At 35.7% G+C, this 18621-nt stretch overlaps 1 protein-coding gene across 2 annotated transcripts in view; it reads left to right on the top strand.

Moving 5' to 3' along the window:
* LOC145246887 (trifunctional purine biosynthetic protein adenosine-3-like) overlaps positions 1–18621 on the top strand; it is a 132745-nt gene that overhangs the window by 91731 nt on the left and 22393 nt on the right. For both annotated transcript variants that reach the window (XM_080108759.1, XM_080108758.1), the window contains exons 13-15: positions 2479–2677; positions 6143–6391; positions 10241–10443. In XM_080108759.1, coding sequence (XP_079964885.1) covers positions 2479–2677; positions 6143–6391; positions 10241–10443 — 651 coding nt within the window. The remainder of the gene's footprint in view (positions 1–2478; positions 2678–6142; positions 6392–10240; positions 10444–18621) is intronic.

The raw sequence follows: 18621 nt of genomic DNA, 5'->3' as shown, positions 1-18621 counted from the left end.
ATTTATTTTTACAAAGAATAATTTTTACAAAGTTTTTGAAAGACAAATGTTCTATGATACTCCTAGATACTCAAAGTGTCGTCCGTGCACTTCACTGCAGCGTCAAACAACGATTTATTTTTACAACACTCACACTGCACCAATAAAAAAAATAGCAATCACACATTTTATTCATGATCTAAGCTGATCTTCAAATTTCCCGCTTTTCTAGCGACCACCCTGTATTATGTACAGGATTATATTAATAACTGATCCTTACAAATTTTGGAACACATCTGCCAGATGTAAGGGTTTGTGATGTGGGCTATATTTAATATATTTAAATTTTAATGGATATTAAATGATGATTATTGAATATTTTAATTTTCAGTTTCTTTAGGATAATTAAAAATTCAAATATTTCAGATTTGTATTGAATTTGACACTAATTAAGCGAGATTTCCTAGAATTACAGTTTCTTCCTAAGACCCCTTAAGCTTAAGCCTTAAATTTTACACATTTTCGGCAATCAAAATTATGTCATAGAATTTGATTAGTATTGGGACGATTAATCGGAATCGGAATAACTTGTGCATAATTTCCGATACCAAAACAATTCTTTTGTTTTTTTTTTTGTTTTTTCATTTGAATATGCTTAAAGCAAAATCTTCCTTTGCTGGTAATAATTCTAATGTAATAAATATTTCTTGATTTTTAACTTTTAGTAAAACTAAAATTGATAGATGATTCCCCTGCAAGTTAATATTTTTTTTCATTTAGCAAAATATTTCCGCATTTAGCATGCATTTTTACGGTAATCGTGAAAAAATAAGAACTCTATAGTTAAATATTTAGAGATTTATAAAGAATCAGAATCAAGAATTTAGTACGGAATCGGTAATTGTATCGGAATTGGGGGAAAATATTGGAATCGTCCCATCACTAATTTTGATGAAAATTAGGATAAGGATTCTAGATACAAGGTTTAAACATAATATCTTCATTTTAATTAAACATGGCTTAGTGGGGGATGCCCTTTTCTCTCCCTTGCAACCTCGTTCCCACAGAAGAGACGTTGCGAGTATCATTATTTTCATGGCAAGTGCTCATCTGAGCTTCAATCTATGGTCCCCCCTCGCCAAACTTTCACAAAAAACACTCCTCTAACCAAAACCACTATCAACAATTTCCCACACTCTTTATCTGTACCTAAACGTAGATTCCATGAACAAAGCTTCTTTCTTAGAACTGCACGCCTGTTGAACTCTCTTCCGTTTCCCTGCTTTCCAGCTGACCACAATCTGATTGTCTTCAAGTCCAATGTGAACAAGTTCTTGATGAACTATCCTCCTAAGTAATCCAATTTTACAAAATTCCCACCACTTATGTCTACTACGCTATAATTGCAATGACTAATGTATACCCATTAACCTTTATCCTCGAGTGGCTTCCGGCCCTTGATAAGTGATGACTCCATTGTAAAAAAAAAAAAAACAAAAAAAAAACATAATTTCTTCATTTTAATTAAATATAAAGGAACATAAAGGTGTTGCAAAACTATTTTGTTCAGGGGATTAATTTTACCTTTCTTGGGGTGCGCATTCTGCTGCTTTATAAATTTTGAATAAATTCATCATTTTTTTTTTTTTTTTTTCAGATTTTTTTTCTTTAAAATGTTTTTATTTTTTAAATGCTTTTATTTAAAATCTTTTATTTAAAAATTTTTTTCTTTAAGATGTTTTTTTATTTGTAAAATTTTTTAAATAAAATGTTTTTATTTTTTTATTTAAAAATTCTTTTTTACCCATTATTGTAAAATTTCAAATGTTTAGACCCAAAATTGGCTGACTAGTTTGCTAGAGACCACAAAGGTCAAATCTTTTGAACTTTGACCCTTTGACAGCTCAAATTTTCAACCCAAACCGATTAAAAAGCTTGCTCTATCTCTGAATACCCTTTAAAGAAAATTTCAAATGTTTAGACCAGAAATTAGCTGCGTAATTTGGTAGAGACTGCAGAGGTCAAAACTTTTTAAACTTTGACCCCAATTTTAACCCCTTAGCATTCATTGTTTTAGTCTCAAATCAAATTAAAAAATTTGACCTATGTTTATGTAACCTAAATTTAAAATTTCAAGTGTTTAGACCCAAAATTAGCAGAGGAGTTTGGTAGAGTTCTCAAAGGTCAAATCGATGGACTTTGACCCTTTGACAGCCAAATTTGTGGCCGAAAACTGATTAAAAAGATTTTCCCAAATCTCAATACCCCTTATGTCAAATCTCGAGTCTGTAGACCGAAAATTGACAGAGTTATTTGGTAGGGAAATGTACACAGACAGACAGACCCACACACAGACAATTTTACTTTTATAAATATATAGATGTCTTTTACTTTTCAAATTTTACAAATCACGTTTATTCATATTTAAATGCTTACACTATCTTACCAGATAAATTAATAGATTCCAATATACTTTTAAAATGTTTATTCTTTTTGCAGATTGCCCAGGCTGTTGGTTTTCATAGGTCGATTGGTATTGACCTCGTTGCCATGGTTGTGAACGATATCCTTGCCCATGGGGCGGAGCCTCTCTTTTTCCTCGACTATTTTGCAAGCGGTCGGCTGGATGTCCAGCAAGCAAAGGATGTAATTGAAGGAGTGGCGCAAGGTTGTGCTCAGGCGGGATGTGCGCTCGTGGGTGAGTTCAAGCAAAAACTCTTTTTAAGAATGATTTCTACTCTTAAAAAGTTTATGTGGATGGCAGACGTGTTTTGAAGGACTTCTTTCCTCTCCCATATGGTGAAGTGAGGTAAAATACCAGGTTGGGAAACTGACGCGGCCTATCTTTCTCTCGAGGGTAGATGGGCCTCTCTTAAGCTGTGGTAGGCACCCCATCTAGTGATGGCGTCACAATAAAAAATACCCTAGATGGCCCTAGCAAAGCATCAAGTATTCAGCTACCGACAAGATTTGACTTATGCTACAAACTCGTGTAGTGAGTTCAATCTCAGTTGCAGCCACGTTTTTTTTTATCTTTTTTTTTTTATTGTCATCGAAATCAGCAAAATCGCCCATTTTTTAGTCAAATAGATTGATTGCTGTTTCTAGTTGGGGACCCATTGTGGTGCACTGGGAGGCTGTGCGTTCTTTCCAACCATCATGAACAAATCCAGCCCAAACAGAATGAGATTCAGCAAAAAAAAGAGGGAGAGCTGAATCAAATAGAAATGAATTTATTGTTCTTCCAACTCTGAGGTCAATGCCTACAACTTGTCCGCATAAAACGGCAGACACACTGGTTCTCGTCAGATCACCGAAGTTAACGACGTCAAGCCTGGCCATTACCAGATGGGTAACCATTTTGGAAGGTGAGGCACTTTATGTATCGTGAGGTAAAATACGAAGGAAACTGGTGGGGTCTAGCCTTCTCTCGAGGGTAGATGGGCCTCTCTTAAGCCGTGGTAGGTACCCCATCTAGTGATGGCGTCACGAAAAAAAAATACCCTTGATAGCCCTGGTGAAACGTTGAGTATTCAACTACGGACAAGATTTGAATTACACTACAAACTCGTATTGTGAGTTCAATCTTGGCTGCGGCTGCATGTTACGTTATTGTGGAAAACTCATAATTCATACCGGATGGAGATAGATGAGAAATTTGATTGTTACAGAGAGGGGGGGGGGTGGAGTTGCAAATTGCTGAAGTAATTCTGGAGAGGGCAGTCAGCTATCGGGCTTGTGAAGATAACATTAATAGAGCCCAGGAAAGTCGATCAAGGCAACGATCCTAGATTGAGGTGCGCCGGCAATGATAACAAAGAAATTCAAAATAGGAGATGTAGAATTCGCGGGGATTTGGTATTGGTAGAGCTGACCGACATTTCAGACAAACAAAAAAAGGTGTGGAGAAATGTTCTGATATCTGTCCCAATAAAATGAGATAGCAGACGATCAAGAGAAGAAGCGTCCGCAGACAAAAGCGGACACATCTCAGCTATTTTTCACACGCACATCTGTCAACCCATGACCTCTCCTTGCTGTCAGTGTTGTCACTGGAGAATAAACATTGTTCTAATCATTCCCGTTACTTCTTATTAAAAGTACAAGAGACTTTTTGTTTACAACTGATTGTGGAGGCACGCATTATTGTACGGATTCAAACAACCTATGACTAGCGATCTGGATGGTTTTATGAATAATACAAATATTTTTTTTATAGTTTTGTCAAAGTATTTGTTGTATCAGTGATATCATTGGAGCACAGGCTGGAACAGGTGCTAGTCTGATTGCAGGTGTTAAGAGTGAATGGAGTTAAAGAACTTCTGCCATTACTAATCAGCAGGGTGGCGTTATCATTGTCGGCCAAGTGAAGACTCAGTGCTTCTTATATTATAAAAACAAAAAAATATTGAATTTCAATGGTCAGTGTAGTCTGACAATTTGCCTGCAAAGAGTGTTTATTCCGAAAGCCGTTCTTAACATGGGGAGGTTGAAGGGTAATACCCCTAAAAAGCAACTCTTTGCAGGTAAGTCTTCAGTGGGACAACCAGACCACAGTGACCATCTCAATTAAAACAAATGGTACCTATGTAATTGTCAGGTCTCAAATAGTAACATATCCAAAACTTACGAAAACCGATAGGGTAGAAAATTATTCATGAAAAAAGACATCTATAAAATCTTGCGATCTGGTTTCAAAATCTACCGACTAGAATCGGAGCGTTAACAGTGTAGGTTGTTAAGTTTTCAATTTCTCGGAAATTTTATGCCAATTTTGGAAAAGTGATTTCAATAAGTTTTGAAAACAGTTAAAAAAAAAAAAAGAAGTTATTTTCAAAAAATTCATAAATTATGTACATATGCTTATTTTTGTTTTCTAAATAAATTCTGTCTGCTACAAATAGTATCAACTGAGTTACTTCCCCTTTTGCTTACGTCACGTGACCTAATATGTCCAACCCAGCATGTAATGTTATTGAACTGTTTTTAACCTTATAGGAACCGTTTGTTATCAATAATTATTTTTCTACCTTATAATTTTTCGTAATTTTTGGATATGTTACTACTTTAGACCTGACAATTATGTAGGTACCATTTGTTTTACTTGAAATTCAGTATTTATAGATCATAAATATAGACACATCTTAGGCATGTGTGCACAGTGTGATGATGTATGGAAGCTAAATTTGGCCAGTGAAAGTTGAAGATATGCGTTGCATGGACAGAAATGATATAAGAATGATATGGTGACTGTAATGTGAGTGTTGAAGATAGTCTTAGATCTGATGGCCTCAGAGAAAATTAAAGCTGGACAGTATAGAGAGACTTCCATCATATGGCTACGTTGAAAGAAAGGATGAGAGTTTTTGGATTAGTAGATGTAGAATAGTTGAGATAGCAAGTCCAGTTCACAGGAAAAAGATGGGAGAAAGTGATGGATTTGAGACAAAAAAAGATAAATAAAACATGGCCAGAGCAAGTTTAGTTCGGAAGTAAATTTTTCAAAGTTGCTCAGCTTAGATGACTGGAAATATAAAACTAAAATCATTTAAAAATCAAATTCAGCTAAGGGGAATAACTCATTGTAAATTGAAGAATTGAATTGAAGGAGTTGTCTACCTTAAGTTTTAAAATGTGCAAAAATGTAAATTGATTTCCCTGCGTCCTAAGTAACAGCATTGGTTATAATTGATATTGTTGTGGAAAGTGGACGGGCACACTAATCTTTTTATTGATCTATTGGTAAGGAGTTTGTAGTAAGACTAGTAGTATTTTTTCAGATTCTGTTAGAATTAACGATTCTGTCCTAAATTCCTGATACCGATACAATTAATGATTCTGTCCTGAATTCTCGATTTCGATACTATTAACGATTCTGTTCTAAATTCTTGTGTTTTAAATCAATAAATATTTTATCATTTTATCATTGGTACCAGCAATTGAAAATCTAGTGTTTAAACACAAACAATTAAAAAATAAAATAAATGGCACATCGGAAAATAGGCACAAGTTTTTCTGATTCCGATACCAATTCTGATACTAAAACCTTTTTCTTTTTTGTCCAATTCCAATTAATCATCCTAACACTAAAAATGGCACTTTTTTTTTTTTTTAATTGTATTGCTTTTGTTTATAAATTAAAACATATTTCCTTTTTTCGCAGGCGGCGAAACTGCTGAGATGTCTGGCATGTATGCCGCAGGTGAATACGATGTTGCAGGATTTGCTGTTGGTGCTGTGGAAAGGGATCGGCTGCTGCCCCACTTTGATCAGATGGCACCTGGAGACGTAGTCCTGGGCCTTTCTTCTAGTGGCGTCCATAGCAATGGTTTCAGTCTTGTCCGTAAAATCATCGAAGTTCAGGACCTCACATATGATATGCCCTCGCCTGTCACAAGTGGGAAAACTCTCGGTAAGTCTTCAGTGTCGATGACACCTCTTGAATTGAAAGCCATGTTTAGTTTCAGAACAGTTTCCGATGGTTAGTTGTTCTATACAAGTCCTGGAGGTGACTGGTTCTCAGTAGACAGTTCTTGAGTGGGAAGCCACGGAGCAAAAGATTCTTCCCATGTTGACAGGAAGAAAACGCGTGCAAAGTTGCTAACAAAAATGTTTAATTTTTATGGAGCAATCCTGGTTTCTGATTGGTTGGTAGCAGAATGTGAATTAATTTTATTCGTCAGTTCCTAGCAGCATCGTTCATAAATAGAATCTTTCAACTGTGCGGAATCATACTCCCATTATATCTCAAAAATGTTGCAACAACATTTATTATTGTTTTTTTTTTTTTTGTTGTTGTTTTTTAAAAACTTTTTTTACTTGGTTGGTGGGTACCACCACTGAAGAAGGTTGGTTGTTTTTGTTTTACAGCATATCAACCCTATTCGGGTTATTTAATGCCGAATCCAAAGATTTTGAAGAAAAATTTTTTAATAGAATATATTTGTTGTTTTCAAGTCGGTTTCTATTCAACCCATAGTTGGGACCCTAACAGGTACTACCACTCCGGGTCAGAGTGGACCTGGGAGCAATGGTAATTAAAGGGTGGCTCCACACTCCCCAAAGCCCACAAGCTGGGACCTCACCACTGGATATAGTTTAAGGTCATATCCAGGACCCCCATTGAGGGACTTTTACCCTCTGCAGGGGGGCAGTCGGTGTATTCTAATGCCCCACCGACAGGGCCGACTGAAGAAGGCCTGGAGGCCATTCTAGGATGAGGATTAAATGATACATATTCAGTTATGATGGAACTGTGACACCACGTTGCTCCACTAACAAGTTGCTGACCTCTAAACGTTGTGTGCCGTGGTTTCTTCCTCATCTAGTTCTGACCGTGTTGTCTTGTTCACACTGGTAATCGTCGATGGGGATGCACAGGTCCACAAGCATAAATCAAAATGTGATAAACACAAGAAAAACACAGACACCAATGCTTCACACATATATCGGTTAGACTCTGTGTTTCTATATGCTAAGGTTCACATGCACGTTCTGTTGAGGCCATGTCAGTTACTTGCTGTTAGTTCATTTCCCATCTATCCCAGGAACAATTGCCCTCGGCTGTATCCAAAATCCAACTGTCCATCTCAAAGTTCAGGCCTCAACTAAGTATCTGACTGACCCATCCCCCTGCCCTCGTCAAGTGTTGTTCCTAGTGTTCCCTTGACTCACTACCCCCCCTCTCCTCCCCAAAATACATACTGGCACATTCTTCCCCACCTATAGGTCGCCCTGTACACCTTGAATTAAGGCCTACCTTTATTTCTCTTTGTCTGCGTTAAGAACAAATTCCTATCTATTGTCTCTTGATAAGTTCCTTTATTACTCGTTAAACCTACTTCCTTTTCTTTTGTCATCCTTTGTTTTTTTCCTACCCTTCCCCCGCACTCAATAAACATACTGCCACAATTATTGTACGTAGTTATTGTTACTATGATAAGATGATTCGCCAAGATCAGTTTTCAGTTAATTAGTTCAACTTAGAGCAATCTGATAATATGAAATCTTTTTTTAACTGAACAACAAAAACTAAAAATCATCAAGGGGAATAACTAATATTTTGAATTGAAAAACACAAGAATATTTGTCTCCCTTACAACTAAAATTTTATTTCTGTTTCTGTATAAATTTAAACGGTGTGCAACCAAACAAAATTAAAAATTTAAATGACTTCTCTGCGTCCCGGTTAACGTCGGGTTAGGGAGAAGGTGTTGATTAATAAATGTAATTTAAATTTTAAAATTAAAAAGCCATTTGTTTTATTTCAGCAGCTTTTTTTTTTTTTTCATGTGAAATTGTTTGTTAATACTTTATGTGCATACAAAATTCCACTGTATTTGCATTTAGTGGTTTATGAGTTAAGCATAGGGGAGGGTATTTAGAGCCCCTAAAGGCTCACGTCTAATAGGGTTGATTAAAGTATTGTTAACTATAAGACAACTAGATACACCAGACTTTAATTGGCTTTAACTTACACAAACAAACAGACCAGGCGAAAACGCTTCAAGAAATACCGCTTTTACTAAACACAGGTATTAGAGAGAAATCACTAGAACTGATGAACTTCTTTTTCTTTTGTTATCCTTTGTTTTTTGTCTGCCTCTCCAACAATAAACAACCTCGGTCGAAAATAGTGTCACATTTTATCCTCGATCCCCGAAATCAACAGAGACTAAACCATTCCCGTAATGATCTGGTCCCTGTTGATTGCGTTTAATGCTGTTCCTGTGCAGTTCTAGGAGGTCCATCCTCCCAGGCTTAACCTTCTCTCTTTGAGAAGGAGTTAGTTTATTGCTAATCGCCTAAGGCACCCTTACTGGGGAATGCCGATGGGGCAGCCCAGGCGCTTTTTTTGCATGTCAGAGTGCCCTTTCTTTGGAGGCATTGACTTCTCGATCCCACTTTTGACCCTAGTGTCTAAGTTCTTGCAGTGGGAGAGAACTAAATACCCTTTGTCGATTGATACATACTTTTATTACTCACTGAACCTACTTCCTTTTCTTTTGTCATCCTTTGTTTTTTTCCTACCCTCTCTCCAGCACTCAACGACCTCAATCGAACAGTGTCGCAGAACTTGAATATCATTTATGACACTATATTTATAATCTTTTTGTTTTTACTTAGTGGTGGGGGTCATCACTTATCGAGGCCTGGAGGCCACTCTAGGATAAGAATTGTGTAATTAGATGGTGAGACATGATCAGTTATGGTGGAACCTAGGTATGGCTTGATTACTTAAGACAAACTTATTCACATTAGATTTGAAGATAATTATGTTATAGTTAACTGGTAAGCAGCCACATGGTATTGGGTTCCACGGATGGACATTTCTAGGAAAGAAACTCTGCTCATGGAATTTTCATTTAGTTTTAGACGCAGAAAGTGTTTGCCTATGAAATAATCTTATCTAGTAACAGAGCTCATGTTCAGTGGTAGTATTGCGAAAAATGAAACGGGTGAGAGTACCTCTGATGTAAGCAGTTTTATGACGGTTGGAAACGGTTTATGGACGGTCTTGAGCTTGCGACAGTTTATGATAGTATCGAGTTGACGACAGTTGTGAGTTTCAAACCATTGAATGCACGTTGCAGTTTGGACCAGATTGGAAGATGGAGATGAATTGATCAACCGACTGACAAACATCGGCTCGACAGTCAATGAAGATGTGGGTCAATGGTGTCAAACACGCATGCAGAATGCAATGAATCTACAAAATGTTTCGGAACTTTGTGTTTTATTTCACAAGAAACACTAGACTAGCTGAAAACATTATCAATAATTTTCCACACTCTTTATCTGTGCCTAAACCTAAACATAGATTCCATGATCAAAGCTTCTTTCTTAGAACTGCACGCCTGTGGAATTGTCTTCCGTTTTCCTGCTTTCCAGCTGTCTATAATATGGTTGTCTTCAAGTCCAATGTGAACAAGTTTCTGATGAGCCGTTCCACTTAAGTTAACAAATTTACCGAACTTCCATTACTATCGATAACTATATTGTCCTTTTGACTACTCTACACTCTTTAACCCTTATCCTTGAGTGGCCTATCGGTCTTGATAAGTAGTGACGCCTATGTAAAAAAAAAATTTATTCTTCACATTTGTGATCCTGTGTGTGTGTGTCCTTTGGAAATAACACAGCCAGAAGAGAAGTCGAAGGAGAAGAAATCCACACAGTTTGGGTCGGCAATTGTTGAACACAATGTTACGTCACATCCCCCACGCAATTTATGATTTTTTTTTTCAATCTTATTTTTCAGGTGAAGAATTGTTAACGCCAACCAAGATTTACGTGAAATCGCTTTTGCCGTTGATGCAACAGAAGCTTATCAAAGGTTTTGCTCACATTACGGGTGGCGGTCTTTTAGAGAACATTCCACGAATTCTTCCGAGCCATTTAGCGGTAGAAATTGATGCTAATTCCTGGAACATTCCCCCCATTTTTGGCTGGCTTCAGCATAATGTAAGTTTGCAACGTTTTAATTTTTAATTTTTTTTTTGTATTTGCGCACAACCACTTTATTTTTATTTAGATTTGCCGACAACAGATGTAGATGCGTTTTTACGAAAATCGGGGCAAATAAGAATCTTATAGTTAAATAATTAGAGATTAATAAAGAATCGGAATCAGGAATTTAGCACATAATCGGTAATTGTATCGGTATCTGAAAAATTTCTCCCAAAACACTGCTTTTTCTCTCTCTCTCATTTTGATGACTTCCTTTCTATGAGACAATATTCTGACATGCAAGCCTCATTTATAATATCAACTTCTAATAGAATTTTCCACGTATTTGTTTATTTTAACCTTTTGTGGAAAATACCGTTTTTAAAGTTAATTTTTTCACACCAACATCCATCTTGCTACTATACTTATACTTTTGATGAAAGTGATACAGTATCCCGGCATAACACATAATTTAAACTTCATCCGAGAAGTAGGAGGGTGATAATAGTTGACGTAGTAAAGTGACCAAATTGATCCTCTTTTTTTTTTCTTTTTTTTTTTTTTTACATAGGAATCACCACTTATCAGGGCCTGGAAGCCACTCGAGGATAAGGGTTATTGAGTGTACAGTAGTCAATGGCATAATATCATAGTAATTGTTAGTAGTGAAAATTTGCTAAATTGGATTATTTAAAGGGATGGTTCAACAAGAATTTGTTTACGTTGTACTTGAAGACAACTAAATTGTAGTCGGCTGGAAAGCAGGCAAATGGAAGAGAGTTCCACAGGTGTGCAGTTCTAAGAAAGAAGCTTTATTGATGGAATCTATGTTAAGGTTTAGGCACAGATAAAAAGTGGGGGAAATTATTGATAGTAGTAGCAATACACATAAAAAAATTGAAATAGCTTGAAATATTTCAATATTGGTATGCATAGAAAGAGCTTGATGAGCTAAGAAAGAATCTTTTTAAATTTTAAAAATCTGATTAAAATTAAGGAAGTTATGACTATTTTTGTGCCTCACACGTTTGGATATTTTCCCCTCTTTAAGACCATATGCGTTTCGTCACATTTTTTACACTACTTTTTCAGTAAAAATGTCATATCTTTGTTAAAACACAAGACTAAGAAATGAAATTTACTGTATAAGTGTATTTTTGTACAAGGAACCAGAATATGCAACTGAAAATCTCCCAAAGTTTATGGTTTCCAAATAATCTGCAGTAAATGTGCATAAATATGCAGCAATTCCTTAAAAATGCCATGTATCCATAAACAGAAAAGAAGTTGGAGAACTCAAAGTTGAATTGTAATGTGCTTTATGTACAAAAAACTTAAATCTAAACATAAGACCATTTAAAAATGAATATATTGCAATATTTCTTTGGTATTATTGTAGATTAACACCTTCTGTTTAACCCCACTCAACTCCTTCTGACCACCCCTCCAAAATGTGATTCTACCTTTTTAGGAAATTATGTATAAAATGCCATGAAAAACTTTAATGAAAGATAAACAAATTATTTTAGAATTGAATGTAAAATAATTTCCTATTACAGATCATTCTAGCATTTTAGGGCAGTTAACTGTTTTTTTTTTCTATGGGAAAATATGCATGCTTTTTTTTTTTTTTAAGATGATTATGTGTAGTTTTAAGAGGGTTTCTATGCAATGAGAATATGTGGAGGGTTGCCATTCGGACTTTGAATTAATTGTAGGGCTAAGGAAAATTATGTGTGAACATACTGAAAACTTGACAGAGACAAAGCTAACAAAAACAATATTAGAGGGGGGAGCGGTTAGTTTCACAAAAATTTAATGTAAAATAATTCGCCATTTCCTGGCCATTCTAGCATTTTAGGACAGTTAACCAATTTATTTTTATGTGTATTTTTCTTTAAGGAAAGATCTATTTTTGTTTGTTTGTTTTAGATGCTTGTATGTGGCTTACAGAGGTATTTTGTTGGGGGGGGGGGGGGGCTTGCCACTCGAACTTAGTGTTATTGTTAGGGTTAAAGAGTGTTTTAGGAGGAGACTTGCCACACATAATTTGGATTAGAGGTGAAGTTAAGAGAGCTTTTTTTCAAAGAGCGTTCATCACTCATATTTACTGTTAGCGGTTCATAATTATTGGCTTTATATTATATATTTAGTTTTAATTTAATAAGAAACTGCGTTGCGAAATTTCAAAGAAAATTCCATAAATTTGTTGATTTCTATTTTCGAGGTTGAAGGTGTTAATTCCATAGGCCGTTTATACTACGCTGGAGCAGGTTGTAAAAATATCTTTCGCTTAATAAGTAGAAAAAAAAAAATAACGAAATAAAAAGCTTCCTAATTGTAGTTTGATGTGTTTTCTAACTGCTTTTAAAATTTCAAGAATATTGATATAGATTTTGAGGGTTTGTATTACTATACACATAGATTCGAAAAAGTTGTCAAAAAAACAAATATATAACAAATAAATGTTATCAAAAGCAAGTTACTTTTCTACCTAACTGAATAATTTTTTAGTGTTTTTATTTAATGTAACATGTTTATTCAGCTTGAAAACAGTGTTTACCGATGTTTTGGAAAATTTTAAATGGCGCCCGCCCGACTCTCTTGAAACGGTAAGTTTGGGGAAAAGAGTTAAAAATAAAAAAGTAGACAAAATACTGCTAGAAACTCGCTCAATATATGTTACAGTGACATAGGCTGACATATATTCGGTGAGTTTTTAACAGTATTTTGTATAGTTTTTTTTTTTTTTTTTTAAATTTTTAACTCCTTTTCTCAAACTTACCGTGTCAAAGAGAGTCGGGCCGGGCGCCATTTTTAATTTTCCAATACATCGGTAAACACTGTACGTTTTTCGAGCTGAATAAACATGTTACATTAAATAAAAACACTAGAAAATTATCCAGTTAGGTAGAAAAGTAACTTATCTTGCCTTTGATAACATTTATTTGTTATATATTTGTTTTTTGACAACTTTTTCGAATCTATGTATAAACGAGATTTTGATACTTAAAAAAAACATTTGTGGCTGTTTAGCAGTAAAACATTGTTTTAATTCGCTGTTCAAAACTAATTTAAAGAATAAAAGTGCATGCAAGCTATATATCTACAAAAGTTTATTTTGTTTTTTTTAACCATGTTTTTAAATTTGACGAAAAATGTGAGAAATTGCAACAGATTCATAATGCCGAATTGGTTGGGATTGTTGTTATTATACATTCTGAAAACCGAATAGTTCTAAACTAATGTTATTCTGATAACAAAATAGCTCTAATTAAACATAAGAACATTTATATTCATATTTCATTATGTTTTCATTTTGTTTCATTTTGTTTTTCTTAATTATTTTCATTATGTTTCATTTTGTTTTTCTTAATTCGTTCTTGAATAAAAATTAAAGAACGCGTGTTTGTTTATACACTGTGCTATGGCTGATTCTACAGGCTGGAGCTGCTGCTGCTGCTAATATTAACTTCATTTGACCAAATTCGAGAAATAGAAACAATTTTTTTTTTTCGGGTAGGTCCTTTTAAATTATCAATTACCGCGGTCCTACTCAACATAAAATAATACTTTTAATTGATAAAGATAGTAAAAAGATTGATTTACTTACTACTGGGTGTCCGAAGAATTTTTTTTTCAAAATGTTCGATACTCGGCATATTAAAGTCTTATTTTTAACACGAAAAAAAAAGAAATGGTCAAAAATATTTCGGACACTTGACAGTATTAAGATTAACACCTCTTCTTATTGATTCCCAAATTTCATGACGAAATTCTTCATACAATCACGGTACGGACCTTTAGAAAACAGGGGGGGGTCATTACAAAACCTTACCGAAAACGCCATTTTATGACGTTCACATTTTTATCACTTTATTTGCTTAAAACTCTTAAAATATATAATGTACATTCATATTTATTAATTCATTTGAAAGTATATTCATTTCCGAACAAAACAGTAGTAATTTGAAGACTTGAAGTGCTTTGGTTTAAAAAATATGGCTATTTTAGTAGAACTACCTTGAAATCTGTGATTATCCAAAGCGTTTTTTCGTCCGTGTGTATTACTAATAGTAGTTTCAGCTAGACGAGTGTTTTTCATGAAAGTTTGACGAAGCAGGACCATAGATTGGAGCTCAGTCGAGCACTTGCCATGAAAATAATGATAAAAACGGAGTCAGGCTTGCAATGTCTCTTCTGTAGGAAAGAGGTTGCAGAGAAGAGAAAAGGTTATCCCCCCACTAGGTTACGAAGTCTATTTTGAACTCTGTCCAGGCAGGACAAGTCCTTTCTAGCAGCTCCTACCCAGATGTAGCAACAGTACTCTATACTTGAACGTACCTGGCTCTTATATAGGTAGAGAATTGCATCAGCAGTGAGATATCTACTGGAGCGATAGAACAATCCCACCATTTTTCCAACAACCTTGGCAACGGATTTGATGTACGTATTCCATTTCAGATCAGGAGTAAAGGTCAAGCCCAGAAACTTGTCAAAACACGAAATGTCCCCGAGACAAGAGCCATTCATTTCAATTAAGGCCAGATGGGGATCAAAGTGTTGATGATGTAAAAATAGAAACTTGGTTTTAGATGCATTAAAAGTAACAAATCACCTCTTTCCCCATTGTACCACGTGTTCAAGATCAGAGGAGAGAGAGAATCAGAGAGAACTTGGTCATTTACGGATTTTGATGTGTTGCCATAGATGGTAGCGTCATCAGCATAAATATCTACGAATGATCTTTGGATATGATTTGGAAGATCATTGATGTAGATCCGGAAGAGAGTTGGGCCCAGGATGGACTCCTGAGTGACTCCAGCATTAATACTGTGAGCTGACGAGTGTTTTTCATGAAAGTTTGGTGAAGCGGGACCATAGATTGGAGCTCAGTAAAGCACTTGCCATGAAAATAATGATAAAGCAGAATCCTATCAACCACTATTCTTATGAATCTATCAGACAGAACTGATTTAATAATTGAGAAGACATTTCGAGCTATACCATAGCTGGAGATCTTGTGAAGTAGACCTTTATGCCATACCCTATCGAAGGCCTTTGATATGTCAAGAGCAATTGCTCTAGAAAGGAAGCCTCTGTCGAGAGATTTGCTAATCTGATGAGATATAACTGTTAGCACATCTGCTGTAGATCTAGCAGAATGGAAACCATATTGCATGTCACTAAGAAGGTTATTTTTGTTAAAGTTGTTGACTACTTCTCTATTTAACACAGATTCCAGCAACTTACTTAGGAGACTTATTGGTCTGTACTAAGAAGAAGGTGACTGATCACTTGAATTCTTAAATACTGATGAGCTTTTCCAGGGTGTTGAGAAGCAATTCTCTTTAAGACAACGCTTCAACAGTTTTGTAAGTATAGGAGTTAGTTCTGGTTGAAGCTTTTTGAGCACTATAATTGACATGCTGTCAGAGCCAGTTGCTTCACTGGAATCAAGAACCTTGATTAGCTTGGCAACATCATGCATAGCATGTTTTCTGATACAGGAGGAAATATGAGAAGTTGACAGCCTTAGTCGCATAGGGTAGAATTAGCTGCAAAGTTCTTGGCAAAGAGTTTGGCTTTGTCTGATTCTGACGAGATTCCCTCAGGTGCATTGATGATGGTTGGGATAGAGCACACGCTTCTGTTCAAGACCCTGTTTGCTATTTGCCAAAACTGGTGGAAACCAAGCCGCTGCTGAGCTACTTGACAGACCAAGCATGCAACTCTCTCATATTCTTTATTACTCTTTTACAGTGGTTGCTGGCAGTTCTATAAGCGGCTTTAGTCTCATTACATCTATTACGTTGGTAGCTATGGAAAAAGTGATTAGCAGCAGCACATTCTGTAGAGAACCACAGTTGGCTGTTTTTGCTTGAATCTTTCAAAGGATATGCAACGGTCCATACCTACAATTAACCATTCCATCAGGTCTGATACTATGGAGGACAATTAACATGGAATGCAGAGTAGATCTGATATAAATGTATGAAAGCTATCCCAGTCAGCCATAGAGTATCGATATACTGTATGCTGGATTGGTACATCTTAGGACTTATTACATTTCGTTTTTATCTTAACAAATACAACCGAGTGGTCGGAAAATTCCAGTGGAGACAGAACAGAAGATGAACATAGTTCAGGGCAAGTTCTAGGGAAAAAGGTCTAGGAAACTTGCATACTGACCATCAGCACACGGGTGGGTTCATGAAAAATCTGAGTCAGATCATAAGCAATGGGGAAATGGTGACAGAACCTTCCCTTCATCATCTGTCTTGTTTGAGTGGGTTAACCATTCCACATTGTAAACATTGAAGTCTCCACAGACGTGAATGTTAGCTGAAGGATCAGCAGACAGGACGTGGTCAATTTTCTCAGCTATGCTCTTAAAGACAGTAACTCCGCTGTTGTAGGGACGATAGAGGGCAAATATAAACGAGCAAGTGCAACCCGGAAGCACATATAGGGTAAGTTAGGGTCTTCTCTGGAGATGTCCCTACCACATGAAAAGCCATCTTTAGTGTAGGCACATATTCCATGGACATCTGGAGGGTCAGATTTGGATGTTAAATTAATTATAAACTCATCTAGGGAAATAGTCGGTCCAATGCCAGTTTCGCTTAGGGATAATAGGCCTGGTTTTATCTCCTGTAATTGGGTTTCAACCTCTGAAATTGTTGGAATATAGGCCCCCTGATGTTAGAGAAGGAGACATAAGTGAGGTGGGGTGGGGGTGATATGTTGGAGTTTTGGGTTTAATCTTGTATTCTTTCTGGAGACTTTTCATGATGGAGTTTTGGGATTTGTAGAATAGGTCAACAGACTTGGTTAGAGCAGGGCAGAGAGGGAAAGTAAGAGAGAAAAAGAAATGAAGAAAAATATTTTTGTAGCACATGATAGGATAAAGCCGTAACAATTACCCACTAATGTAGCATCAAGAAGCCCCACCGGAAGCTAATGCATGGTCCAGAATCCATTCACCAAATGGCAATACAACAGCCCCAGTACTTTGCACCTGCTGATAGGACGACCTCCTTAGTGGTTAATCCAAGCTTCAGGTCTCTGACTATCAGACGGATAGCGTCAGCTCAGTAAAACGTTTACCTCCAGCACCCTTATTAGTGACATGGCTACAAGGATAGAAAGAGAGATAGAAAATTTCCGACATCTCAAGCAACTGCTTATGCAAAAATACTGCCAACCTATATAAAAAAAAATCACTTATTCTAAACAAGGGTTGACGGACAAATTAGGAGAAGCGAGAGTCATGGGAGCTGATGATAGCACATCTACTGCCCATTAAAAGAAAAAAAAACTTGATATATAGAGTATTTAGACCTTGAGAACACTTTTAATTTGTTTTTTAGCCTGTAAAAATAGCTGCTATGGGATCAAAATTGAAAGAAAAAAAATAGTTGACCTTTGCAGAAGTAAATCAACTAACTTTTGAGCATGCATACATATTCATTTTTAGCTTGAAGTCGTTTAACTTTTAGCCTTTTTTATCTCATCTGATGATAGCTCAAACAGTAACGATGAAGGCTGAAACACTAAGTAATGACTATGGCTGGAGTGCTGAATGTTTTGGTTTCAATTTCAGTTGATGGCACTGAAATCATTTTTTTTTTTAACTTTTGAAATCATATTGGGTACAATATAATAATCAAAAGAGAATTTGCTTGATAATAATAAATACGAAATCTGCATGAATTAACATATATTTAAGCATATTTATGACTGGGCAATGCTGGGCGACCTGCTAGTTCTTATATTACTATTAAAACTGAATTAATCAACATTTGTTTCTTTAAAGCTTTCTTCTTGTATGTTTTAACTAGAAGAATGTACCCGGCATTGCCCGGTATTAAACATAATGTTAAATCCCTTTTTAAAAAAAAAAAAAAAAAAAAAAATTCAACCACTGTTTTTTCTAAACAGTTCAGTAAAAAAAAATGGGTTTGTATTACTGTACACAGATTCGAAAAAGTTGTCAAAAAAACAAATATATAACAAATAAATATTATCAAAGGCAAGATAAGTTACTTTTCTACCAAACTGGATACATTTTTTTTGTTTTTATTCAATGTAACATGTTTGTTCAGCTCGAAAAACATGCAGTGTTTACCGATGTATTGGAAAATTCAAAATGGCGCTGACACTCTCTTTAACATGGTAAGTTTGGGAAAA

Source organism: Euprymna scolopes, chromosome 24 (assembly GCF_053919585.1).
Source record: "Euprymna scolopes isolate OS-2025 chromosome 24, ASM5391958v1, whole genome shotgun sequence".
Taxonomy (NCBI): domain Eukaryota; kingdom Metazoa; phylum Mollusca; class Cephalopoda; order Sepiida; family Sepiolidae; genus Euprymna; species Euprymna scolopes.
Note: the sequence above shows the minus strand (reverse complement) of the source record. Positions and strands in the feature narration are given on the sequence as shown.